At 53.7% G+C, this 27,035-nt stretch overlaps 1 protein-coding gene across 20 annotated transcripts in view; it reads right to left on the reverse strand.

Annotated features, from left to right (window-relative positions):
- Window positions 1-11,061: 11,061 nt before the first annotated feature.
- The window catches only part of Plec (plectin), a 61,465-nt gene continuing 45,491 nt past the window's right edge, over window positions 11,062-27,035 (reverse strand). For 19 of the 20 annotated variants that reach the window (XM_075959607.1, XM_075959606.1, XM_075959605.1 and 16 more), the window contains 13 exons: window positions 26,755-26,907; window positions 26,504-26,658; window positions 26,288-26,414; window positions 26,001-26,184; window positions 25,759-25,916; window positions 25,467-25,645; window positions 23,967-24,105; window positions 23,521-23,877; window positions 23,362-23,445; window positions 23,120-23,224; window positions 22,927-23,025; window positions 18,576-21,956; window positions 11,062-18,451 (listed from right to left, as the gene is read on the reverse strand). In XM_075959607.1, the coding sequence (XP_075815722.1) occupies window positions 12,233-18,451; window positions 18,576-21,956; window positions 22,927-23,025; window positions 23,120-23,224; window positions 23,362-23,445; window positions 23,521-23,877; window positions 23,967-24,105; window positions 25,467-25,645; window positions 25,759-25,916; window positions 26,001-26,184; window positions 26,288-26,414; window positions 26,504-26,658; window positions 26,755-26,907 (11,340 nt within the window). In that variant the 3' untranslated portion in view covers window positions 11,062-12,232. The remainder of the gene's footprint in view (window positions 18,452-18,575; window positions 21,957-22,926; window positions 23,026-23,119; window positions 23,225-23,361; window positions 23,446-23,520; window positions 23,878-23,966; window positions 24,106-25,466; window positions 25,646-25,758; window positions 25,917-26,000; window positions 26,185-26,287; window positions 26,415-26,503; window positions 26,659-26,754; window positions 26,908-27,035) is intronic. The other variant, XM_075959622.1, reaches the window with a different exon arrangement.

Genomic DNA, 27,035 nt, shown 5'->3' on the forward strand with positions numbered 1-27,035 from the left:
ACCGGGCTGCACAGGCTCCAGGAGCCGTTCCAGCTTTACTCCACATCCCAGGAATGCGGCAAGTACGGGCACAGCTCACGTATGTCTGTAAGGCTTCTTGAGAGGAGATACGGCTGTGCCAAACCCAGCTCCCATGGGCTGTTTTAAAATACGGGTTTGTTGTGGGTTTTCCTCAGTAAGTTTTGTTTCAACAAAACTTCCAACAAATGAATATCAAATGGTATAAGCCATACTTAGTAAAGATCAAATACACATTTTCTCGGTATTAGCCACAGGAATAATGACATTTACAGAAGCGTTTCCATCCTGCCCACCTTCCACCTTAAAAAAAAAAGTCAACCTTTTAGTCGCTACAATTTTTAGCACTAGATTCTCAAAATACGTGTGTAATCTAATGCAATCTAAATCAAAATGTATAAATATGTATAAAATTCTTTGTCCCATTAAAATAAGGTGTATTTAATGTATAAATTAATATGCAATGATCATGCCACATATTTTTCCTTTCTCTCTCTTTTAAAAAATTTAAAAGAATTTATTTTTATTCTGCACACAGCCTTCTGCCTGCATGGACGCCTGCAGGCCTGAAGAGGGCACCAGATCTCATTGCAGATGGCTGTGAGCCACCAGTCGGTTGCTGGGCATTGAACTCAGGACCTCTGGGAGAGGACCAGTGCTCTTAACCTCTGAACCATTTCTCCAGTCCCCTTTTTAATTTTTTAAAATTTATTTTTATTTTGGTTGTTGCTGTTGCTATTGTTTTCAAAGTTGTGTGTGTCTTAGGCTGGTCTCAAACTCCTGTGTAGCTGAGGATGACCTTGAACGTCCTTTTCTATTTCTGCTTCCACCTTCAAGTGTTAGAACTACAGGAGTCTTCCACCACGCTTGCTTTGTACCTTGCTAGGGATCAAACCCTACATGTTAAGCAAGTCCTCTACCAACTGAGCTACACCTCCAGAATGGTGAATTTTCTTTTTCTATTTTCTGGGGTAGGGTGGGGAGGGGTTCAAGACAGGGTCTCACTATGTACCTTTGACTGTCCTGGAACTCACTATGTAAACCAAGCTGGCTTCAGACTCAAGGAGCTCTGCCAGCTCTGGCCTCCCAGGTGGTGGCATTAAAGGCGTGTGCCACCATGCCCCGCCCCCATGACCTTTCTTAAAAGACAACAAAACTCTAATATCTTGACGATGTTGCAGAAGAGACTCATGTAAAGATATGGGTGACCAAATTAGGCTAATTTACATCTACTTGTTTTGCAACAGTAATGTTTGAGCAACAAAGACAATTCGAATCCATTTGTTTTACTAAAATTAAGCTCCAGGAGATGCCTAAAGAGCTTTGCAAATATTCTCTCCTACGCTAGAGAGTGAGCCCAGGACTTTGCACATGTCAGGTAATCTCTCGACCACTGAGCCACATCCCTAATCTTTCTTTATTTTTGGGGGACAGAAGGATATTAGCCTTGAACTTGAGATCTTTTTGCCTTGGCCTCTAAAGTAACTGAGATTATAGGCCTGTGCCACTAGTTCTCAATTAAATATTCTTTTCCTTCATATTTATTTATGGGTGTACATATGCATGAGCGCACACAGGCCACACCTGCAAACAGATCTGTATCTCTCGCCCTGCATAAAACTCAAGTCCAAGTGGATCAAAAACCTCAACCTAAATCCAGTTACACTGAATCTGATAGAAAAGAAAGTGGGAAATAGCCTTGAAGGCACTGGCACAGAAAATAACCTCCTGAATAAAACACCAGTATTACAGACACTGAGATGGAAAATTACCAAAGGAGACCTCATGAAACTGAAAAGCTTCTGTAAGGCAAAGGGCACTGTAAATAAGACAAAATGGCAGCCTACAGAATGGGAAAAGTTTTTCACCAACCCCACATCTGACAGAGGGCTGATCTCCAAAATATAAAAAGAACTCAAGAAACTAGACATCAAAATACCAAATAATCCAATTTAAAAATGGGGGCATATATCTATACAGAGAATTCTCAACAAAAGAATCTGTAGTAACCAAGATATTCAACATCCTTAGCCATCAGGGAAATGCAAATCAAAACAACTCTGAGATTCTGTCTTATACCAATCAGACTGGCTAAAATAAAAAACACTAACGACAGCTCATGCTGGCAAGGATGTGGAGCAAGGGGAACACTCCTCCACTGCTGGTGGAGTGCAAACTCTTACAGCCACTTTGGAAATCAGTATGGCGGTTTCTCAGAAAATTGGGAATCAATCTACCTCAAGACCCAGCTATACCACTCTTGGGCATATACCCAAAGGATGTTCAATCCTACCACAAGGACACTTGCTCAACTATGTTCATAGCAGCTTTATTTGTAATAGCCAGAACCTGGAAACAGCTAGATGCCTCTCAACCAAAGAATGAATAAAGAAAATGTGGTATATTTACACAATGGAGTATCACTCAACTTTTAAAAACAATGACATCAGTAAGTTTGGAAGCAAATAAAAAAATCATCCTGAGGGAGGTCATCCAGACACAGAAAGACAAATTTGGCATGGACTCACTCATAAATGGATATTAGCTGTAAAGTAAAGGATAACATGCTACAATCCACAGCCCCAGAGGGACTGGATAACAAGGAGGGCCCAAAGCGGGAATGCATGGATTTCCCTGGTAAGGGGAAATAGAAAAGATCCCCTGGGTAGACTGGGGGCAGGTGGGGATGCGAACACGAGGAATCAGGTTGAAGGGTAGATGAACAGGGAGGATAATGAAAGCGACATCTTGATAGGGGGCATTTCAGAATCAGGTAGAAAGCTAATCTAAGGGAAACGATGATGAATCAACAAGGATGACCGCAGCCAAGACTCCTAGCAATTGTGGATCAGTAGCCTGGACTGGACATCTGTAGTCAGACTGGTAACTACCCCGACTGTCATCAGAGAGTCTTTCTCCAGTCACTAATGGAAACAGATTTAGAGACCCAGAGCCAAGCCCTGGGCAGAGTCAGGGGAATTCCGTTGCGGAGAGGGAGGAAGGATTGTTATGAGCCAGGGCAGTCAGGATCATCACCAGGGAACCCACAGAAGCAACTGGCCTGCTCACGGGAGCTCACAGACTATGGACCCATGACGAGCCTACATGGGACAGGCCTAGGTCCTCTGAATATGTGTGACAGTTGTGTAGCTTGGTCTACTTGTGGGAATCCTAGCAGTGGGAATGGGGCCTGTCCCTAACACTTTGGTTGGCTTTTCGGAACCTGTTCCAAATGTTGGGTTGTTTGTCCAGCCTTAATATAAGAAGAGGAGCTTAGGCCCACCTCAACTTGATAAGCCATGCTTTGTTGGCACCCAAGGGAGGCCTGCCACTTTCTGAACAGAGGTGGAGAGGGGGTGGATTGAGGAGGGCGACAGAGGGGAGGTGGGGGGAGGAAATGGGAGGGGGAGGAGAGGAAGCTGTGGTCGGAATGTAAAGTAAATGAAAATTTAATTAATAAAAAAAATTAAATTTAAAGATTTATTTCAAGCAATTCCTAAATAGCGTTTTTGTCATATCTTATAAAGACTATCTGCTTTTATTTGTTTATTTGTTTTTTCGAGACAGGGTTTCTCTGTAGCTTTGGTGCCTGTCCCGGAACTAGCTCTTGTAGATCAGGCTGGCCTCGAACTCACAGAGATCTGCCTGCCTCTGCCTCCCGAGTGCTGGGATTAAAGGCGTGCGCCACCACTGCCCGGTTTAAAGGCTATTTGCAGACGCATTAAATGTTTGCAGAATCATCATCAAAATCACAAAGTGGATTTGAAGCTTCCATTTTTGTGTTTCCCTGACGACCGTCGTCAGGTACGGAGCTAAAGAGCACAAGGACAGGGCGCAGCATCTGGGGGAACGAATGTGCAAAGAACGTGAGGTCTCTAAAACACAGGGTGGTTTTTTGTTTGGTCGGTTTCATTCTGTTTTGTTGTTAGCTGTTGTTTTGGATCTAAAAGTTTCCTTAAATTTCAAAGCCAATTTAAAACTAAGGAGTAAGTAAGTTTTTAAGATTCTGTGAGCAAAGATGGTTAAACTGCAGAGTAGTTTCCTAAACGAGAGGTCATCAAGCTGCCTCAAGTGAAAAGCCAGTGACCCAACAGTTTGGGCCTCCAGAAGATCACACAGTGGAAGGCATCGTCCCTCCAAGTCCAGTTGTGGAGGTCTCACTCTAAAAACCATGAACCTAGAGTGTGGATTGAGGCTGAGTGAACACCACTCCCAGTGGTGACATTTGTTGGTAATTTTTTAAATAGTTTTTGAGAAGGAGGCAGTGTCACCCTGTAGCCCAGGCTGGCCCCACACCAGTGGGCAGAGATCCAAGGGGTGGGGTTACAAGAGTGAGCCACCATTCCCACCCTTATTTATTTTTAAGTCTGCAGAAACCCTATACACAAAGAAGACCATTCTCATAGTAGAAATGCCACCTGCAAGCAGCCGGGCACAGCCGGGTCCCAGAGCCAGGCAGCGTATCACACACCACCCTGCAGGTGTCCCCTGAGCACCCAACCATCTCGAGTCTTCCTTCTTTGGAGGCTCCCCTGTTGTCTCTTTGGGGTCCTTGAAACACGACGGTGACACATGCTGAATTAACAGTTTTGCTCTCCAGACACAAAGTCTTCTCACAGGCCCTCCTTGGTCTCGTAGCACGGCCTTGAGCCGTTGGTTCTGGTAGCTACACCACCCATTCTTGAGAAAGCGCGAAGGCATGGCTCATTTTCATACTCAAATTTGAAGCCTTGTAAGTTCATTCTCCAAGAGAGCTTTGACAACTTCAACCCACCACCCAGCTTTCTGCTTCTCTGTATCCCCCCCCGCACACACACACGAAAGGGAAAGATTCTCGGGTGTCATCTCTTGAGTTTGTGTGCTGCCTCCCCTGTCTCACTTCACCCAGGCTGTCTGGCACATTCCTGATAGTACCAAACTCATTTCCAAAGTTACAGTCAAATGTTATCTCCAAACGGATTCCAGGGAGAAGGGACCTGGGGTTCACTGGCTAACTACAGATCTGCTGACTTTTTGTGGCTTTTGGCCACTGCCCATTTCAAGAGCCAGAAGGAAGCATCTTCGTGGCTGCTTCAGGCCACACAAGAGAATGGAGAAGCGGTGGTAGCCACGGGTTCCTGGGCCTCCCTAGGGTCCTTAAACATGCTATGCAACACACAGATCAAAAGCTATGCTCAAAGTGCCCCTAAACCTTCTATGTTTCCCTTCAATAACTACCAACTGGCCCCCGGGGCCTATCATAGACTTGTTCACTTCTTCCATAATCTCAATATAAATGGAACCAAGCAGAACTTATGTTGTCTGTGTGTGTACATGTGTGAGGATGCATGTTTGTGTCTGTGTTTTTTGTTTTTTGTGTTTTTTTACTTTAGATGGGGTTCTCATTATACTGGAGCTTGCTGGATTGGTCTAGATCGGCTGGCCTGGCCAGTGAGCCCTGGGATGTCTGTCTCCATCTCCCCACGCTGGGATTAGAAGAGAACACTACCATGCCCTTCTCTGATGCTGGTCCTCATGCCTTCTCAGCAGACACGGTGCCAACAATGCCATCACTCCAGCCCATTCTGTCGCTGTCTGGCTAGTAGGCTGGTTACAGGATGCAGTCTGGGTGGTCCAGCAATGGTTGTCAGTCCAAATGTGTTGTCTCACTGAATGTTGACTTCTGTTGGCTTTAGCTACACGTTTTATATTCACGGAAGGACTTAAAAGTACGTTCCCCAATCTGTGGCTTCTTTTTATTTTTATTGGCATACATTTTTTTTACTTTTTTTTTAAAAAAAGAAAACAAACTATCCTTTTTCATTTTTCATGCCAATCCCAGTTCCCACTCCCTCCTCTCCTCCCATCCTCGCCACCTGCCCCACCCCCACCCCCATCCAGTCCTCAGAGAGGGTAAGGCGCATTGCTTGGGGAAGCTCCATGGCCCTCCCTACTATATCTAGGCTGAGCAAGGTATCCATCCAAAGAGTATAGGATCCAGAAAAAGCCAGTACAAGCAGTAGGGATAAATCCTGGTGCCACCGTCAGTGGCCCCGTAGTCCGCCCCATCCGTACAACTGTCACCTACATTCAGAGGAACTAGTTTGGTTCTGTGCTAGTTCCTTCCCTGTCTGGCTGGAGTTGCTGAGCTCCCATTAGCTCAGGTAGACTGTTTCAGTGTGTGCACCCATCATGGTCTTGACCTCTTTGCTCATATTCTCATTCCTCCCACTCTTTTTTTTTTTTTTTGGTTTTTCGAGACAGGGTTTCTCTGTGGCTTTGGAGCCTGTCCTGGAACTAGCTCTTGTAGACCAGGCTGGTCTCGAACTCCCAGAGATCCGCCTGCCTCTGCCTCCTGAGTGCTGGGATTAAAGGCGTGCGCCACCATCGCCCGGCTTCCTCCCATTCTTCAACTGAACTTTGGGAGCTTGTAAAGAACATTAAGTTTCTAATTTTGATGAAGTTTGATTTAGCAGCATTCCCCTCCCCCCGTGGACTACTTACTCCCTCAATGTTACGTCTCGAGAATCTTTGCCTAGCTCAAAAGCAGAGATCTTCTGTCTTCTTTCACATGCTTTGGTCTTAGGTTATGATTATGATCCAGTCTGAGCCTCTGTGTGTTGCACAAAACTCATTTTTTTTTGCATCTACATAGCCAGCCACCACAGCATCGTCTGTTGAAACGGCCACCGTCACTCCTTTGTAGCTTTATTCAGAAGGAAACGGAAGTGACGCACAGTCTGTCCCCGTCTGCCTCAAGTGAGAGCCGGCCCGTCTATCCCCATTGCTATAGATTTCTATGACTCTTTAGTTCAGGTGCATGGCCTCTAAGTTTATTTTCTTCAAGGTTTCTTTGTTTTTTTTATTTTTTTTATATATTTTTTTTATTGAGAAAAGGAAAAAAAAAGTTTCCCCCTCGTCTCAGCCTCCCATTTCCCTCCCCCTCCTCCCATCCTTCTCCCCCTCCCTCTCCAGTCCAAAGAGCAGTCAGGGTTCCCTGCCCTGTGGAAAGTCTCAGGTCCTCCCCCCTCCGTCCATGTCTAGGAAGGTGAACATCCAAACTGGCTAGGCTCCCATACAGCCAGAACATGAAGTAGGATCAAAACCCCGTGCCATTGTCCTTGGCTTCTCATCAGCCCTCATTGTTCGCCATGTTCAGAGAGTCCGGTTTTATCCCATGCTTTTTCAGTCATAGTCCAGCTGGCCTTGGTGAGCTCCCAATAGATCAGCCCCACTGTCTCAGTGGATGGGTGCACCCCTCGTGGTCCTGACTTCCTTGATCATCTTCTCCCTCCTTCCGCTCCTCATTGGGACCTTGGGAGCTCAGTCCAGTGCTCCAGTGTGGGTCTCTGTCTCTATCTCCATCCATCACCAGATGAAGGTTCTACGGATGGAAATAGAAAACACTATCCTGAGTGAGGTAACCCAGACCCAAAAAGATGAACTTGGGATGTACTCACTCATAATTGGTTTCTAGCCACAAATAAGGGTCACGGAGTCTACAATTGGTGAACCTAAAGAAGCTAAATAAGAAGGTGAACCCAAGGAAAAACATATAGTTATCCTCTTGCCTATGGGAAGTAGACAAAATTGCCAGGGAGAAAAGTGGGATCTTGGGGTGGAGTGGGTTGGGGGTAAGGGGAGATGGGAAGAGAAAAGTGAGAAGGGGAGGATGGGGGGAACTTGGGGAAACAGGATGATTGGGATAAAGGAAGGCTGGATAGGGGAGCACGGAAGCACAATTCTTAGTTAAGGGAGCCACCTTAGGGCTGGCAAGAGACTTGAACCTAGAGTGGCTCCCAGGAGCCCAAGGCGATGTCCCCAGTTAGTTCCTTGGGCAGATGAGTATAGGGAACCTGAAACGACCCTATCCTATAGCAATACTGACGAATATCTTGCATTCGATTTTAAAATCAGCTTTAAAATTTTAAATTTAAAATCTATCCACTCCCCTTCCTTTAAAACAATCAAATGTTCAAGGATTCTGACTGGTTTGCATAGAACTGAAAGCTCAATTTGAACGAAATACCTCTTTTAAGGATGTAAAGATGTGATTGTGGCGAGCAACTGGTGCGCACACCATCTGACAGAAACTTCTGGGGCCGGTTCTCTTCTCCCACCTCGTTTTTGAGACTGTGGTCATCCATTCCAGTTGTTTCTCCATTTATTTTAGTATATTCTGCACATTACTCTCTAAGTACTATGTTAGCCACATCTCTTAACTTTTGATTTATTTTTATTGTAATTCAGTGTGAAATACTCTTCAGTTTCCCCTTTGATTTCTTCTTTGGCCCAAGAGTGACACAGAAACATGATATTTAGCTTCTGAATACGTGAAGATTTTCCAGATATTTTCTAGTCATCTCTAATTTACTTTATCATTTATTTGTTTGTTGTTTTGTTTTGCTCTTTTTTGAGACAGGGTCTCACTATGTAGCTCTGGCTGTCCTCACTACATAGACCAAACTGGCCAGAAACTCAGAGATCTACCTGCCTCTGCTTCTGGCTTCTAAGTACTGAATTAGAGGCGTGAGCCATCACACCTGGCAATTTACTGGTTTTTGAGACAGGGTCTCACTATGTAGCTCTGGTCGTCCTGGAACTCACGATGTAGACTAAGCTAGTCTCAGAACTCATAGAGATCTGTGCGAGCCTCTGCCTGAGCTGGGATTAAAGGCGTTTGCCACTACACCGGCCACTCATTTCTAACTTAATTGCAATGTATCAAATAACATTTCTTCTTCCATTTTCATGTGTGTATGTGTATGTATATAGGTGTGTACGTATGTGGACACACGTGTATGGGGTGCACATGTGTGCACATATGTGGAGGCTTCGAGTTGACATCTGGAACCGTTCTCCATTGATCTTCCACCTTACACGCTGACTCTGTCAAAGTTAGAGCTTGCCAGTATAGCTAGTCTTGCAAGCCAGTTTGCTCTGGGGATCTCCTGTCTCCAGCTTCCAAGGTTAGAATTACGATGGGTCACTACAACAATCTGGTATTTACATTTGTTCTCGTGATCCGAACTCAGGTTTTCAAGCTTGCTGAGCAAGCTCTTTGATTCCTCAACAATCCATCTCCCTGGCACCAACAAGACATATTTTTGTGGCCTATATCTTTTAAAGTTGCTGAGCCTTATTTTATAGCTTGGACTCTGGCCTGGCTTAAGAGGTGTTCTGTGAGCTTTCAGGTAGTATGTTCTGCAGTCACTATAAACCCAGAACAAGAATCCACAGCAAGCCGGGTGGTGGTGGTGCACGCCTTTCATCCCAGCACTTGGGAGGCACAGACATGTAGATCTCTATGAGTTCCAGACCAGCCAGGTCTGTTACACAGAGAAACCCTGCCTCGGGGGAAAGAAGAAAAAATCCACAGCAAACACTGAAGACTTTGACATCCCTCCTGGGTTTTGGCTTTTAAGATAGGGCTGCACAATTAGGAACTCTCTATGGAGACCAGGCTGCCTTTGACTCCCAAGTGCTGGGATTAAAGAGAAATGCGTTTAGCTGTGTGTATCGGTAATTGAAGGGTGTGGAAACCTTCCACTTAGCTGTGTTCTATTTCCTCTTACAGTTATATTGCTTTTGGCTTATGTCTGGCTTCCTGAAGCATTGTTTTAAATGCAAAAAAAAAAAGGTTTCATTTGGTTTCCTGGCTTATGATTAAGCTCCAAGCGATCCACCTGCCTCTACTTCTCGATGATAGGCGACACACTTAACCACACCTGTTTATGTGGGCGCCAGAGAGTTGAGCCTGGATTCTCTCACTTTCCTAGGAAGTGTTCTTACCCCTGTGCCGTCTTCACATCTCCCCTAGCATTTTATATTTGGTTGGTTTTTGAGACAGGTGTTCTTTGTGCTTTCTGCAGTCACTATAAACCCAGAGCAAGAACCCTGCAGCTCCAGGCTGACCTCACTCTGTGGTGGTTTGGTTCTGAGCTCCTGATCTTCCTGCCACTACTTCTCAGGTACTGCAATTGCAGATGTGGGCTACAGTAGCCGGTGTGCTTATATTTACTGTAACATCCACTGTCTGTGTGATGTCGATCCTATCATACCAGGAGTCAGCTGATTCATAGGATGAATGCCAGGGGCAGAAGGAGGCATAGGGGAGGAGAGGAGAGGGCGGAGCAAGGACACTAGGGTTGGTATCTTGGACATTCTGCAGCAGGACAAGAGGACCCATCTGGAGAGAAAGCTCAATTTGCTCAATTCTCCTGGAGCAGTGGAGCCAGGGGCTAGGAAATAAAATCCAGGATGATAAAGGCTAGGCAGAATTTTATACACACACATATGATATACATGTGTGTGTGTAAATTTATTTTATACACACACACACATATATATACATATATATATGTATGTATGTATATAGTGTATTAGTGAATATGAAGCTCACTCTGCCCACCTTGCTTCAAGGCAGGGTCTCTCCTGTGTCTGCAGCTGTGATGTGTATCACCATCAGCTTCGGACTGATCTCCCTGTAGGAGTGCTGTGATTACATGCACACCGGGGCATTGGGGTTTTTATGAGTGTGGGGGATCAAATTCAGCCCATCAGACTCACATGTGGCCTCTCCCCAGGTCCTACTGCTTCTTAAACCCTTGGTTTCTGCTTCTGCTTCTCCGACTTGTTCTCAATGTGTGCTTTCATGTGTGTGATCGTCCTGGATTGAGGGATTGTACTAGAAAGCCTGGGTTTTATCTGAGAAGCCTGTGAAGCATGAGTTGGGAGCAAGACCTCCAGATCACGTGACACAGACTTACACTGAGTTCTGCACCAAAGCCAGTACAGGACCATGGGTACTAACCTCTCCGAATGGGGTGTTCCAGACTGTCACAGGGTGGGCCAAGTGACAGGTCATCACCCGGATGAGATGGGCCACTATGCCTTCCGTACACGGCAGCCTAGCTGCCACATGGGTTTCCTGGCTCTGAGGTCACCTCATGTCTCTACCCTGACCAGGACACATTTGCTGGGCCCAGAGCCTGGGACCACAGCCTCCACCCTCCCACGGATACACAGATGGCCTAGGACCAAAGGACAAGGCGAGACCCAAAGGAAGGTTGGAATTGCTTTTATTGAGGGGCGGACACCGCAGGGCCCCGCCCATGGTCAGGTTAGTGTTCTGCCTGGCATCTCCACCTGCCACCAGCTCAAGGTTAGTGAAACATGCAAAAGCTCACTTAGAGGGTGGAGGCAGGGGCAGGCGCCACCAAGGCCAGGGGCTGGCTGGACAGGAAGAGAGGGCGGCATTGGCCAGGTGTTTACAGCACAGATGGGCCGGCCAGTGTCTCTGGGTCATGGATGGGCCAGGACTCCCTGGGACAGAGGTGGGCAGCAGCACCCAGAGAGGGTTTCCACAGGTTGAGAAGTGACTGGGCCTCTGGGGTAGGAGAACCCTTCAGCCTGCCCAGCCAGAAAGTCCGTCTCCTACCCTGTGTCTGGGTCTTTAGGGCCTGGGTACAAGAAGGACACAGAAGGCACTTACAAGGGGAGCTGAGGCCGGGAGGCTGAAGCAGAGGCTCAGGTCTCGGGGTGGGGGATAAGTATGGGTGGGTGAGCTACAAAGCATAGTAGCTCCAATGGCAGCTGCAGGAGCCAGGCGGGAGGCTGGGGCCACGTCCAGGCCTTATCTTCCCATGGGGAAGGGGCTTCTCTGGGCAGGCTGGAAGAGATGGCTGACCTGGGACCTTTCCTTCGCCAGCAAGACCCACTGAATAGGCAGGTAATTCAGACACACACTGGGGAGAGGCAGCTGGCTCGGGACACAGGCCTCAAGAGGCCCAAGAGCTGTCTGCTCATAGGATCGTCCCTGGCTTCCCCAGCAGCTAGGACCAGCAGGTGGACATCCAGTGGGGTGGGCTTAGAGGTCTGGGGGCCTTTCCCAGATAGAATCCTCCCAGGAGAGACAGGAGTGGTAGGCTGAGTGTCCAGCTCTGGACTCTCCAAGGCACCTAGCTGTGGTGAGTGGCAGGTAGAAAGGATTAGAGAGACCCAAAGAGAGTGAAGTGGTCACTGGGCCTGGGCCAGTCCCATTTCCCGAGACACAGGCTGTCTGGACATCAGATATATATACATATATATTAATGTGTTAGTCTGGTCTTTTTGGTTAAACTTTAGGCACCGCTTGGGAGGAAGACACCTTTACATGTTAAAGACCCCAGCACCTCCACAGGGAGCCTGGCCACATGCAGAGCTGGAGGGCAGGGTGCAGGGTGCAGGCAAGGGGTCAGGCCACGGCAGACTCAGGACCCCCTAGAGAGGCTGAAGGCCCTGATGCATAGCGGCGGCCATAACTGGAGGAAGAGTAAGAGGAAGAAGAGAAGGTCATGGAGAAACCGGAGCCAGTGGCATCAAAGCTGCCGCGGCGGGAACCGGCCCGGGAGCCGGTGCGGGAACCAGTGCGTGAGCCCGTGGTGGAGCCAGAGCCGCTGACGCTGTAGGGGCTATAGTAGCCCTTGCTGGACTGTGCCGCAGCTTCCAACAGCCTCAGCCCTGTGCCCTCCTCCACCATGCTGCGGTCCAGAGCATCCTTGTAGGAGATCTTGAGCTTGGTCTTGGGGCACGTGAGGTACTTGGAGTAGGCACTGACATCTCGCAGCTTCTGAGCAGTGCGGGCATCCACCGTGCCACGTTGCAGGGCCTCATCAAGGGGCACGCGGCCAGGGGTGTCAGGCTCAATCAGACCACCTGTTAGGTACTGCACTTCCAGGAAGCGCTGGCCAGCCTCGTAGTACAGCCAGCCCTTCTTCAGGGCCTGGGCAGCTGACATCTTGGTCTTGGTGCGTGGGTCGTCAAACCCACAGAAGGCCTTCTGGGCCAGATTGATGCGGTCTACCATGATCTTGTCCACAAGGCCCTTGTTGACAGCCTCGGTGACCGGGAAGCGCTCACCAGTGCTGGGGTCAATGATGCCCCCAGTGCAGGCCTGTGCCTCCAGCAGCCGCTGACCGGTGATGTTGTCGACCAGGTTGCGGTGCATGGCCTCCGTGATGGACACCTTCTCCAGAGTCTCTGTGTCCAGGATGCCGGCCACTGGGCCCGTCTCCTCGGTAGGATCAGACCAGGAGGCTAACGGGGTCCTAGAGACGGCAGGGCTGATGGGATAGGAGGAAGATGAGCCCACAGATGAGGAGCGGGAGCGGAAGCCACCAGCATTGCCGGAGAGCATGTCAGCAAACTCAGTGATGGAAAGTGTACCAGCACGGTACTGGTCCAGTGCTGAGCGGTCAATGAAGTTCTTGGTGAGGGCATCGTCGATGTCGTACTGTCGGCCCGAGCGTCGGTCAATGATCATAGATTTGACCACGCCGTCTGAGGAGGAAATGGTGATTTCTTCCCATTCACATTCCTGCTCTGAGAGCTCCAGGTATGTCTGGTGGTCAATGAGGCCCTTGCGGTAGGCCTCATATACTGACATCTCCTTGCCTGTCTCGGGGTCCACGATCACCACACGGCGCTTGCGCACTGAAGACTTGGAGGACGTCTTCCGCTCGCGCTTCTTCTCCTTCAGCGGCAGGAGACACAGGCCAGTCTGGGGGTCAGTGATGCAGCGCTCCATCAGCTGCAGGTAGGTGAGGTTCTCCTCCGTGTTGGGGTCAAAGAAACCCTTGGTGTCATCTGAGGGATCGGTCAGGATCTCATTCATCTCCTCATCGAAGAGGCCACGCTTATAGGCCACCTCCACAGGTAGCCGGTGGCTCTCCTCGGGGTCGATGATGCCACCGGTGGCAATCTGAGCCTCTAGCAGACGGATGCCATGGTCCTTCAGGATGAGGCCCTTCTTCATGGCCTGGAAGAGGGAGATGAGTTTTCCAGAGTAGGGATCCTTGTAGCCAGTGACAGCACGCTCAGCTGACAGCAGCTTGTCTTTGAACTCGGGACCCACAATGCCCATACGCACAGCCTCCTCCACTGTCAACTTGAGTCCCTTGATAGGGTCAATGACATAGCCAGTGGCTGCCTGTGCTTCCAGGAGCTCAAAGGCTGTACCCGGGCGAATAATGCCCTTCTTCATGGCCTGGTACACTGAGAGCCGCTCCTTGGTAGCATCAACAAAGACTCCGGCAATACAGCTGGTACCCTCAAGGAACTTCTGCAGGTTCTTGGTGACCTCCTCAATGGAGGTCAGGCCTTCTTGCAGCTGTAGTGCTGTGGCCTCGTCCATGACCTGGGACCGCACCAGCTCCTCCACGGTGATCTGCTTGCGCAGGCCACGGAAAGTCAACTTGCGGGCATCGGAGAGTGGCAGGAGCATTTGGCCACTGTTGTCATCACGGCGGCACCGCTTGAGCAGCTGTGTGTAGCTGAGGCGCTCATCCGTGGAGGGATCCACATAGCTGCGCACCTCACTGGGCTCCGACAGCTGGTCATGCGTGTCCTTATTGAGGTAGCCACGTTGGTAAGCCACCTCCAGAGGGAGGTGGAAACCCAGGCGGGGGTCCACAATGCCTCCTGTGGCTAGCTGGGCATCCAGCAGCCTCAAAGCCTCCTCAGCAGGGATCAGCTCCTTCTTCATGGCCTGGAAGAGCGAGATGGTCTGTTCGGTATAGGGGTCACGGTAGCCAGTAACAGCCCGCTCTGCGGAGAGCAGCCGATCATGCAGCTCTGGGCCTACCAGACCCTTCCTCACGGCCTCATCCACAGTCAACCGCTCACCCTTCACAGGGTCCAGCAGGAAGCCTGTGGCTGCCTGTGCTTCCAGTAACAAGCGGGCCACCTCAGCATTCAGCAGCCCCTTCTTAAGGGCCTGGTAGATGGTTAGGGTCTGCCTGGAGCCAGGCAGGTAGACACCAGCCACGGAGCCTGTGCCATAAAGGTAGCGCCAGGCAGATTCCATCTCCAGAACCTCACGGAGGCTCTTGGTGCCCTCCCGGAAGAGGTTGTAGGTCTCGAGGGAGATGATCCGGGCCTCGTACAGGTCTTCAGCAGTAAGGCGGCGGCGCACGTAGTCGTAGGAGGCAAGGTTCTGCTGGCGGATGATCTCAGTCTTCTCAATGATTTCAATGATGATGATGATCATACGCTCCTTGGTCACTCGGCCAGCCTGAAAGTCAGCCATGAGCCTGGTTCGCTGATCCTCCGGGATCATGTCTGACTGCATCACCTCCCACAGGGACATGGAGGAGCCACCGTGGCTGCCACCACCAGGGATGTCAATCTGTGTCTCCTCGAACGCCCTCCTAGTCTCCTCCTCCGTATACACCTGTGTGGTCTCCACCACCTCGGTCTTCTCGGCCCCTCTGAGTGGCAGGAGGCGCAGGCCTGTCTCAGGGTCCTCCACACAGCGCTTCAGCAGCTGCAGGTAGGTGAGGTTCTCATGCGTGTTGGGGTCGAAGAAGCCCTTGGTGTCGTCACTTGGATCTGCCAGCACACGGTTCATCTCCTCATCCAAGTAGCCACGCTGGTAGGCCACGTCCACGGGCAGGCGGTGGCTGTGCACAGGGTCAATGATGCCACCCGTGGCGATCTGAGCCTCCAGCAGGCGGATGGCATGTTCCCTGAGGACCAAGCCCTTCTTCATAGCCTGGAACAGTGAGATGGTGGTGCCTGAGTAAGGATCCTTATAGCCAGTGACCGCCTTCTCAGCCGACAGTAGCTTCTCATGGAGCTCAGGGCCCACGACTCCCGCCTTGACAGCCTCATGGACGTACAGACGTTGGTTCCGCACAGGGTCCACTAGAAAGCCAGTGGCTGCCTGGGCCTCCAGCAGGAGTGTGGCTGTGCCGGCTGTGAGGAGACCACGGCGCATAGCCTCATAGATGGTGACTTTCTCCTTCGAGTCCTCCAGGTAGATGCCAGCCAGGCAGCCGCTGCCTTGCAGCAGGGTCCGCACGGAGTCCACCTCGGACAGATCTTTGACTGTCGTCTTGCCATCCTTGAGCTGGTCAAACTGAGCTCTGTTGAGGATCTTGGCAGCAAGGAGCTCACTGGCTGGCACAGGGGCACGGAGGCCACTGAAGGACAATCGCTCCTGCCGCTGGGTCTCCACCTCCTCCACAATAGTGATAAGAATTTTGATGACCTTCTCAACGGTGACCTTGCCTGTGCGGAACTGCCGGAGCAGCTCCTGCCGCTGCTCCTCGGTGAAGTACTCAGAGCTTATGAGTTCCCACACTGTCATTGTCCTGCCCTTGAAGCTGCCCACAGGAACCTCAACAGTGGCCTTCTCCAGTGTCTCACGGGCCTGGAGCTCAGAGTAGACCTCCTCCTGCCGGGCCCGGACAGCCTTCTCTGAGAGTGGCAGCAGGCTCAACCCGGTCAGCTGGTCAGACCGGCACCGCTGCTGGAGCTGGCTGTAGGTTACTGGCTCCCGGGTACTGGGGTCAAGGTAGACTCTGGCATCGTCCCTGGGTGACAGCAGGGCCTTGTTGGTCTCTTTGTCCAGGTAGCCCCGGGTGTAGGCAACATCCAGGGGCACACGATGGCTCTTGCTGGGGTCTACAATGCCACCAGTGGATAACTGGGCATCTAGCAGGCGCAGTCCCTGTTCCCGGGGGATGAGACCCTTCTTCAGGGCCTGGAACAGTGAGACACTCTGTCCTGAGTAGGGATCCCTATAGCCTGTCACAGCCTTCTCAGCGGACAAGAGCTTCTCATGCAGCTCAGGACCCACTAGGCCAGCGCGCACTGCCTCATCCACAGTCAGCCGGGCACTAGTGGCAGGGTCGATGATGTGCCCAGTGCCAGCCTGGGCCTCCAGCAAGGCCACAGCCACATCTGGCTGCAGCAAGTCTTTCTTCAAGGCCTCGTATATGCTCAGCTTCTGCCCTGCTTCTTCCAGCCACACACCAGCAATGACGTTGGTACCCCGCAGGGCCCGCCTCACGCTGTCTGCTTCGGCCACCTCCCGCACAGAACGCTCACCCCGTTGCAGCTGCTGGTAGAGTTCTTGGTTGATGACCCCACTGTCCAGGAGCTCCGCAGCAGGCACGAGGGCACGGAGCCCCTCAAAGCAGAGCTGGCTCTTCCGCTCGTGTTCCTCCACCACCGTGATGACAATCTTGATGATCTTCTCCACTGTGATGCGGCCCGTGCGGAACTGCCGCAGCAGGTCGCGCCGCTGCTCCGCGGTAAAGTACTCGGAGTTGATAATCTCCCAGATGGTCACAGTCTTACCCTGGAACTTGCCGAACGGTGCAGACACAGTGGCCTTCTCAAAGACGTCACGGGCCTCTGTATCAGTGTACACCAGCTCGCCACTTTTGGCAGCCTTATCTGTGAGTGGCAGGAGGCGCAGGCCGGTCTCGGGGTCCTCCACACAGCGCTCCAACAGCTGCAGGTAGGTGAGGTTCTCATGCGTGTTGGGGTCGAAGAAGCCCTTGGTGTCGTCATTCGGGTCAGCCAAGATGCGGTTCATCTCTTCATCGAAGTAGCCACGCTGGTAGGCCACGTCCACAGGCACGCGATGGCTGTGTACAGGGTCGATGATGCCACCCGTGGCGATCTGAGCCTCCAGCAGGCGGATGCCATGGTCCCTGACGATGAGGTCCTTCTTCATGGCCTGGAAGAGAGAGATCTGCTCACCCGTGTAGGGGTCCTTGTAGCCGGTGACAGCACGCTCGGCCGACAGGAGCTTGTGGTGCAGTTCAGGACCCACAACCCCCTCCTTCACAGCCTCATTGACAGTCAGCCGCCGGTTCCGCACAGGGTCCAGCAGGAAGCCTGAAGCTGCCTGGGCCTCCAGAAGGATAAGAGCTGTTCCAGGGCTAAGCAGCTGCCTCTGTAAGGCTGTGTAGACACTCAGTTTCTCATTGGTCGGCTTCAGCAGCAGTCCTGCAATGCTGCTGCGGCCTCTCAGGTACTGGCGCACATCTTCACGCTGCATGAGCTCAGTCACTGTGGTGTGGCCCTGCACCAACCTCTGCAGTTCCTCCATGCTGAGAATGCCTGCTTCCTGTAGCTGCTGAGCTGGCACCTTCTGACGTATTCCCTCGAAGGTGTGCTCAGGTTCCACCTCCACGGATGGGCCGTCGAGGGCATCGCGGCCATTGGGCAGGGCTTTTGCGGCAGCAGCCTGAGTGGCGGCGATCTCCTCAGAGTGTGCCAGTGCAGCTCGGTGCTCTTCCTCCAGGCGCTGCAGCCGCTCGCGCAGCCTCTGGTTCTCCTCAGCCAGCAGCTTCTCCTGCTGCTGCCGCTGCTGCTCCAAATGTTGCAGCTCCTCTTGCTTACGCCGCACACCCTCCTCTGCCTCGTGCTGCCGCCTCCTGGCTTCCTCCATGCTGGCCATCAACTCCTGTTTCTCCTGCTCCATCTGCTGCTGCTGCCGCTGTTGCTCCTCGCGGAGCTGTTTTGCTTTTGCCACCTCATCCTGGAAAAGCTGTTCCAGCTTGGCCTTCTCCTCCTCGATGAAGCGTTCCCGTTGCAGCAGGCTATCCTTCTCAGAAAGAAAGCTCTTCTGCAAGGCCTGTGTCTCCTGCAGTATCTGTTCCTGCTGCACCGTCTGCATCTGTTGGGGATGGGAAAAGGGTCAGCTCTCAGGGAGGATGGAGACCCAGAAGCACTCACCACCAAGGGTAGACCCTCCCTGCCACCCAGCCCGCCCTTCCGCCTGTGAGGAGGGAGGGCGGTACCTCCTCAGACTTGAGCTGCAGCAACTTGGCCTCTTGCTTGAGCTTTTCCTTCTCACGCTCCAGCTCAGCAATGGCCTCCCTCAGACGCTCGGCATCATGATCACTCTGCTGACGCTGGATCTCCAGTGTCTGTACCAATGTCACCTTCTCCTGTGTAGCTAGCTCAGTGCGGTGCAGCTTTTCACCGATCTCTTCAGCCTGCTTCCGGAAGCGCTGGGCATCCTCCTCTGCCCGGGCCTGAGCTCGGCTCATCTCAGCCATGCGCAGCTTGAGGCGCTCAGCCTCGGCACTCATTTCCAGCTGCCGCTGCCGCTCTGCCTCCAGAGTCCGCTGGAAACCCTGAGTCTCCTCTACCAACTGCTGCGCCATCTGCTCCTTGTCCTCCTGCAGCCGCCGAGCCTGCTCTTGCGCAAGCTCCTTCTGCTGCTGTAGCAGCTCGGCCTCAGCCTTCAGCCTCGTGGCTTCCTGCACTGCCTGCATCTTTTCCTTGAGCATCTTCTCTGCCAGGGCCCGCTGCTGCGCCAGGTCCTCCTCTGCTAGCTGCCGCAGCCGCGCTGCCTCCTGGGCAGCCACACTCAGCCGCGCGGCCTCCTCCGCCACCTGTTTCATCTTCTCAGCCTCCTCCTCCAGGAAGCGCTGGGTGTTGTCCTTGTCGCGCAGGATGAGTGCCCGGTTTTCAGCTTCAATGCGAGCCTTGAGCTTGCCCAGCTCCTCCATCTGCACGCGGACAGAGAAGAGCTCCTCCTCTACCTGGCTCCGCTGCCGGGCTGCCTCTGTTACCTCGGCCTTTAGCCGCTGCAGCTCCTCATCCAGGATGCCCTTCTGATGGTCCGTTTCCTCTAGCTGCAGTCTTAGAGTTGTCAGCTCCTGCTCGACCTGGGCCTTCTGCCGCAGGGTCTGCTCTGCAAACTTCTTATGCTTCTCCATCTCTGCATCAGCTGCTTGCTTCTGTTTCAATGCCGCCTGCTCTGCCTGAGCCCGACGTGCTGCCTCCTGCTCGGCTTCCTTGCGCAGCTTCTCCGCGGCTGCCTGTGCCTGAGCCCGTGCCTGTGCCTGCTCCTCGGCTGACTGTTTCAGCCGCTCTGCCTCTTCTACTTGTTTCCGTGACTGTGCGGCCTCCCGTTCTGCCTGCTCCCGGGCCTCCTCTGCCTCTTCAGCAGCTCGCCGGGCTGCCTCAGCCTCACTGCGCAGCCGTTCCAGCATGTTCTGCTCTTGCTGAAGTGTCTGCTGCAGCTCCTCTTCTCGTTGTTGCACCACAAAGGCATGCGCCTTCTCCTCTGCCTGCAGTCGTTTCTGGGCAGCCTCCTGGGCCAGCTGCAGTTGCCTTGCTGACTCCTGCTCTGCTCGTTCTCGCTGGCGCCTGGCTTCTTCCACCTTGGCCTTGAGCCGCTCGACTTCCTCCAGTGCAACCTTGCGCTGGCGTGCAGCTTCCTCCTCAGCTGCCAGACTCTTCTGCACGCGTTCCTCAGCCTCCCGGCGCTTCTGCTCCTCCTCAGCTGCCAACTGCCGCTGCCTAGCTGCCTCCTGCTCCGCCTGCTCCTTGCTGCGCATTGTGTCCTCAGCATTGCTACGAATGCGCCCTAGCTCCAGCTCCAGCTCTGCCTTGCCAGCGGTAGCTTTCTCAAAGCTCACCTTCAGCGCCATGATCTCCTCCTCCACTTGTCGCCGCTGCCTCAGCGTGTCCTCCACCAACCCCTTTTGCCTCTCTAGCTCACTCTCTGATGCCTTGCGCAGCTGGGCCAAGCGCTCCTCTATGTCAGCCTTGTGCTGCGCAGCCTGCTCCTCCAGACGCCGCCGCTGGAAGGCCTCATCTTCAGCCAGGCGCCGCAGGCGCTCATTCTCAGCCTCCTTCTCTTTAAGGGCAATCTCTGCCTCGGTCTTGAGCCTGGTGGCCTCACTGATGGCAGCCAACTTCTCAGTAAGCACTCGCTCTGCCTCAGCCCGCTGGCGAGTTGCATCCTCCTCGGCCAGCTGCCTCTGCCGCTTGGCCTCCTCAGCCAGGGCACGCAGACGAGCAGCCTCCTCGGCCAGCTCTCGAAACCTGTCCGCCTCGGCCTCTAGCCTCTGCTTAGACTTCTCGTTGGTGGAACGAGACTCTTCCTCGGCTCGTGCCTTGCTGGCCAGCAGCACCTCCATCTCCGCTCGCACCTTGGCCAACTCGGCCTCCAGTTCCTGGCGCTTCTGCGTGGCTGCAGTTGCTTCCCGCTGTAGCCGGGCCAGCTCCTCTTCTAGCAGCTGCCGCTGCTGTTCACCCTGCTCTGTCTCAGCCCGTAGGCGGATCAGCTCCTGCTCTGCAGCCAGGCGCTGCTGCGCAGTGCCCTCCGCCAGCTGTCGCTGCTTCTCCAGCTCCTGTTCGGCCAGCTCTCGCTGCCGCACCGCCTGTTCCTCTGCCTTGCCACGTCGCCGTGCTTCACGCTCTGCCTCTTCTTTCTGCTTCTCTGCATCGGCCTGTGCCAGACTCTTCTGCTGGGCCACCTCTTCTGCCTGTAGCCGCAGCCTCAGCGCTTCATTGGCCTTCAGCTGCCAGCGCTCCAGTTCCCGCTCAGCCTCCTCCCGGGCTCGTTCGGCCTCAGCTTGTTGCTGTGCCCGCCGCTCGGCCTCCTCCCGCAGCTGTGTCACGGTCACATGCTCCTCCTGCAGGGTGCGCTCCAGCTGTGCTGTCTTCTCTGCAAAGGATGCACGCTTGCTCTGCAGTTCTGCCTCTGCACTGCGCTGTGCTGTCTCCAGAGCCACCTGCACTTGGCGTGCCCTCTCTGCCTCAGCTTGGCGCAGTCGCCGTTCAGCCTCCTCAGCTTGCAGTCGCAGTTCCTCCAGGGCCTGCAGGGCCCGCTGCTTCTCTCGAGCCGCCTCGGCTTCAGCCTTCACACGCAGGGCCAGCTCTGCCTCTGCTTGCCTTTTGCGCTGGCTCTCATCTTGCACCTGCCTTCGCAAGCGCTCAGCTTCCTCCTGAGCCTGCCGTTTCTGTGCTTCGGCCTCCTCGGCTCGTGCGCGCAGAGCCTGCAGCTCACCCTCTGCCCCCCCACGTTGGCGCTCAGTTGTCTCCAGCTGTAGGCGCACCACACGGATCTCTTCCTCAATGCGCATCCGGCTGCGTTCTGCAGCCTCCACCTGTTGGGCCTTGGCCTGGATCTCTGCCTCTGAGCTCTGCCGAAGATGCTGCAGCTCCTCTTGGATGCTGCGCTTCTGCTGCTGTGCGTCCACTGCTGCCTCCTCACGTCGCGCCACCTCCTCCTTCATGCGCCGCTGCAGTTCTTGTGCTTCCAGCTCCGCCTGAGCCTTAGCCTTGGCATGTGCCTCAGCTAGCTGTCGCTGCTTCTCCAGCGCAGCCTCTACCTCAGCCAGTCGCTCTCGTTCCTCTGCCCGCTGTTGCTCAGCCAGCCTCTGCGGCAGCAGCAGAGAGAGGAAGAGCATGAGTGTAGGGAGGGTGCCAGGCGCTCACATTACATGGAAGGTACCACCACAGTTCACGTGGACAGCACGATTTGGGGGGAAGAGGGAGGACAGAGGTTCCAACCCAGCCAAGGAGACAGCGTGCACCCGCCCAGGGTACGTGGGCAGCGAGCATAGCGGCCCCACCATGCTCACCAGCCTGGGGAAGGAGGCCCAGGCGTCCTCCCCTCTTCCCGCAGACAGGCGACGGAGACAGATGGACAGGGAGAGAGAAAGAGAGCAAAGCAGGAGGCTTGCAGAGCCTGCAAGCCATACCCACCATACCACAGTCCTGCCTGAATCCTAGCAGACCCTCTCAGGCCTGGTTCCCACAAAAGGACCCTCTCCCTTCACAGGGAGCGGGGCTGTTCCCAAAGCCCAGTGGGGCGGGGGCATGGTGAGGCAGCAAAGTAGGGACAGCCGTGCAGACCATATCCAGCACAGAAGGGCTTTTAAGCCAGCAAACCAGGAGCAAAGAGTAGGTAGGGCTATAAGCAGGCCCACAAGGCCACCTGGGACGTAGGGAACTAGACAGATGGCACCATGCCTGGCCAAGTTACTCTGAGATGCCCCTCTCCAAACCCCACAACAGCATACACCAACTCTTCCTAGGGCAAGAGCTTCAGTGACATCAACACAGAATCCCCAGGAAGAGCATGTATGTGAGCCAGAAGGATGCATGTAAAACAAAAAGAAAGGGCGCACTAGCCACCAGGCGAGAGCTGAGCCGAGCCAGATCAAGTAGGGGCCATAAGGAAGGGCGACCTGGGGAGCCGTGCTGGGATGGGGTACTGGGCAGCACTGGGCATGGGGCTTGGAGTGAACTGTAACAAGTGGTCTCAGACAGGTGCCTAAGGACTGCATTTGCAGTCAGAAAAAGGGACTTCCCCCACCCTGCCCACACAGCCTGAGGCATACATACCTCTTCCTCTTCCATGCGGCGCAGCGTCTCACTGATGAACTTGATGTACTGACTTGTGAGTGTGGTCAGCTCACTGTAGCGTGTACGCAGGTCCACATACTGGGAGAGAGGAGAACGCCCATCAATAACTGAGAGCCTCCTGAGCCCCCGGTAGTCCCCTGCTCAGCTGAGGCCTGGCCCACCTCCATCCTACCTCTTGGATGACACTCTCCGATCCAGACTGAACCTTGGGCTTCTTGGCTGGGGAGGCCACAGGCTCAAGCTGCGCCTTGTAGGTGACCAGCTGGAGTTCATAGTCCTATAGACACACAAGGCAGTCAGCTGCCAGCTCTACAGTCTGGTTGCCCAGGCTGTCTCACAAGCTTTCTCTGGCGCAGAACAGGCCTGCGAGAGCCCCAGGTTTGAGTTTTGGAGCCGGCAGCGGGGAGGCCTCACCTTGATTGCGTTGATGTACTGCTTGGCGAACCTCTGGCACTCCTCCACCTTCTCACCGTGCCGCTCGATCTCCTCCAGCAGGGCCTGAGGGAGGAAGGAAGAGGTTAGCGTCGAGCTGCAGGCTGCGCCCTGCCACATGCCACGCCTATCGGGGCCTACCTTCTCCTGGCGCAGTTGTTCTCGGGCAGCCTGGCTGTTGGGTATTGGCACGGCCTGGATCTGTTCTTGCCGCTTCTTGGCATCCTGCAGCCAGGAGCTCAGTGGGTCTGCGCTCTCACGGTAGTAGCGAAGTTGGCGACCCAGCTGTTCAAGCTCCCGCTGTCGCACATCAGTCTGGGCTAGTACAGCCTGCCAGCGCTCCAGCAGCTGAGTGACGCGCTCTCTCCAACGTTCCACTTCCACGTCCCGTTCGCCGTGCCGCTGCTGTAGCCGTTCACCCACTTCCTGTGCCCCCCGCAACTCATCTCTTAGGGTGTCGAATACAGGCTGCTGTGCTTCTGCCTGGGCCCGCAGTTTCTATTGGATAAGGCAGGGCGGGTATCACTTATTTTAACACAGACTCCTATTGACCCTGTCCCAGGGAAGCACAAGTTCCCAAATGCTACCTTCAGTGAGGCCTTGGTGGCTTCAAGCTCTTGGAGAGTGGCAGGCACAGCCTGGGCCTCCTTGAGCTGCTCCTCATGGGCTTTAAGCACCTCCTCGGCCCCCTGGGTACTGCGAATTACCAAGCTGATGGTCTTAAGTCTAGGTAGGAGAGAACAAGACTCAGTCAGGAAATAGACGAGCTCAAGCAACACACCCTAGACGAAGGAACTGGAGCCGCTAGGTACCTCCTGCTATGCCATACCCTACATGGCCAGACAGAGCAGTGGTCACATAAGCTAGGAGACCTGGAGGGAGGATGCTCCAGCTAGGAGCAGCAGATTCTACAGTCCTGGAGCAGGTGATAGCACCTGCAGCACAGTCCTCAACCTTCCAGCTCAAGACTGGCTGAGCACACAGGAAGTAGAACAGAGCCGATCCTAACCTAACACTGTATTAACATTTGTTAATGAGGAGTGGATGCAGGGCCTGGCGAGATGCCTCAGTGGTTAAGAGACTGACTGCTCTTCCAGAGGACCAGGGTTCAATTCTCAGCACCCATGTGACAGCTCACATCTCTCTGTAATTCCAGTTCCAGGGGATCTGAAACCCTCATATAGGCATACATGCAGGTAAAATACCAATGCACATAAAATAAAATTATCTAAAAATAAAAGTAAGAGCTGGATGCACTATGTAATACAGGAAGCAATGCATGCTATAAGTAAATGCTGAGAGCACAAGGCTTCTGAAAGCCAGGCCCTACGGATGTGTCTACTGTGCCTCTGAATCAAAATATGCTGAAAAAAAAAACAAAAAAAAACACAGAAACTCTGCAGCTAGGCACAGGAGGATAGGCAGAAGGGGCTGGGCTCCGGAAAGGCTCTCGTGCCACCAAGAGCTCAAGCAAGGAACGATCCTGAAAGGATGAGGTCAAGAGGCCTGGGAGCATCTTGCTGCCCTGCCCCTCTAATGTCTCAAGCACTGCTCCAGTCTTAATGATGCTCCTCTTAGGTCTCCATGTTTCTGCACCAAGAAGCTCATCCATCACTCAAACTCACAGATGCCCTCTATGTAGCAGATTGGTCCTTCCTCGTGAGCCACCAGCCTGGCTACACCTCATGGCATCTCTCCCTTCCTCCTCCCTCCTTCCTTCCCTCCTTCCTCTCTCCTTCCCTCTCCCTTCTACTCACAACGTGGAGCAACCTCTGCTCCAGCCTATCCTCTCCCCACTCTTCACTGAGCTGGCTCCCACACCTTTATTCCACACCTCACATCCCATCATCAAGAAGATCTATGGCTATGATCTTCAGACTGCATCGGGCTCTGAGTATTCCTTACCACCTCAAGCTTCTGTACGGGTCCACACCCACACCCACCATCCCCTAGCCAGACTGTCCAACGGCCCTCGCTGCCGCTTCACACCCCCACCCTCATCTTTCCTCTGCTTAGAACGTGTCTGCAGTCACTGCCCTCACGGAAGGAGGCCATCCGGACCCCAAAACCTGCACAGAGATACTCACTTCTCCAAGTAGATGGCAGATAAGCTTCGGACCTGTTCCAGCTTGCCCAGGGTCAATTCCAACTCTGAGCGCAGGGTGGGAGCAGCAGGTGACGGCTCTGGCAAGGCTAGAACTTTCTCAGCCTCAGCAGAGAGGCGGGCAACTCCCTTGCCCAACCCCTCCACCTCAGCCTGGGCTTTCTGCAGAGAGACCAGATAGGAGCACATTGACCAGCAGAGCCTAACAACCAGCTTCCCTTGAGGGTGAGAGAGGTTGCAGGGGTAGGGGGGGAAGAGGAGGGGACTGCGCCTGCCTGTTGCTCAGCGATGCGTTGGGCACACTCCCGTGCAGGCTCTTTGTCCAGTGGTAGCCGCAGACGGTGCACGGTCCGGGTCTCACAGGCCTCCAGTTGCAGCCGAATGTCCTTGAGCTCCGAGATGCATCGCTGACAGCGAGACTCCTCTTGCTCGCCTGGGGAAGCAAGCAGGTTAGTCAGAAATGACCTGCCTACAGCCCTCCTCCCTGCCTGCCCACAAGGCCTTGCCCATCACATACCCTGCTCCAGGCTTTGTAGTAGCTGCTGGTAGTGGCGGCTGCAAGATCCATACTCGCGTTCTGCCACCAGCCGGTCCTCGGGCCCAAAGCCGCCAGCATCCTGGCTGTCTCGAAGGAAGGCCTGGTAGTGCGACTCCAGGCTGCGCAGAGCTTGGCGCTGCTCCTCCGGCTTCAGTGTACGGAACTAGAGGAGGCACACGTCGTTGGGAATGGTGCCAGGACAAATGGTGCCCACAAAACACTATCATCCATCCTCCCTGGTACCCGTGGCCAGTGTGCAGTCCTACCGTGACGAGTGACCAGGACCGGATGAGCTGTATGTCCCGATTGAGGCTCTGCCATGCCAGAAGGCTCTTCATGTCCACGTGCAGCTGGTGCCAGAGTGTGACCAGGGCCTGATGCTGGGCCTCCAGTCTAGGAGGCAAGGACCATGTTCAGGAGCGTCCAGAACCCTCCTCATGGCAAACAACCTGCCTACAGCCATGAACCCTGAGGTTACCCACCTAGTGACAGCTTCTTGGGCCTCCTGGTTTGGTGGTGGAACAAGAAAGCACACTGAAGGCACAGCAGCCTCACTACTGGAACTGCTGAGTACCTTCCAGTGGGATGGCTGGGCAGGACCCACCAGCTGGCATTGGTCACCCTTGTGCACAGTCACCTAAGATAGTCAGAGTAGTAAAGAATGTAAGCAAAGTAAACTATGCCTGGCCAACCCATCCCATCTGGCTTGAGCACAGCCTAGCCCAGCTCTCACCTCCACCTGCTTGTAGTCACACACAGCCAGCAGAGGCACGTGGCCCCGCACAGGGTGGGAAGGGTTACGTGGCTTCAACTGCACAATGGCCTTGGCCCGCTTGGCCAGGCCTGAGAGGTGCCCCTTGTACTCATTCAGCTGCTCCTTCTCGTCCTGTAGGGAGGGGAGGCTCAGGGTTAATCCATCTCACTTCAGATGCAGAGATACCTGGCCCAGAGAGCAGCAGACACCCCCAGTACCCTGTCTGGGGAGACTTTTGATGCTAGGAATGAGAGCACTTA

This window comes from Microtus pennsylvanicus, chromosome 2, assembly GCF_037038515.1.
Source record: "Microtus pennsylvanicus isolate mMicPen1 chromosome 2, mMicPen1.hap1, whole genome shotgun sequence".
NCBI lineage: Eukaryota > Metazoa > Chordata > Mammalia > Rodentia > Cricetidae > Microtus > Microtus pennsylvanicus.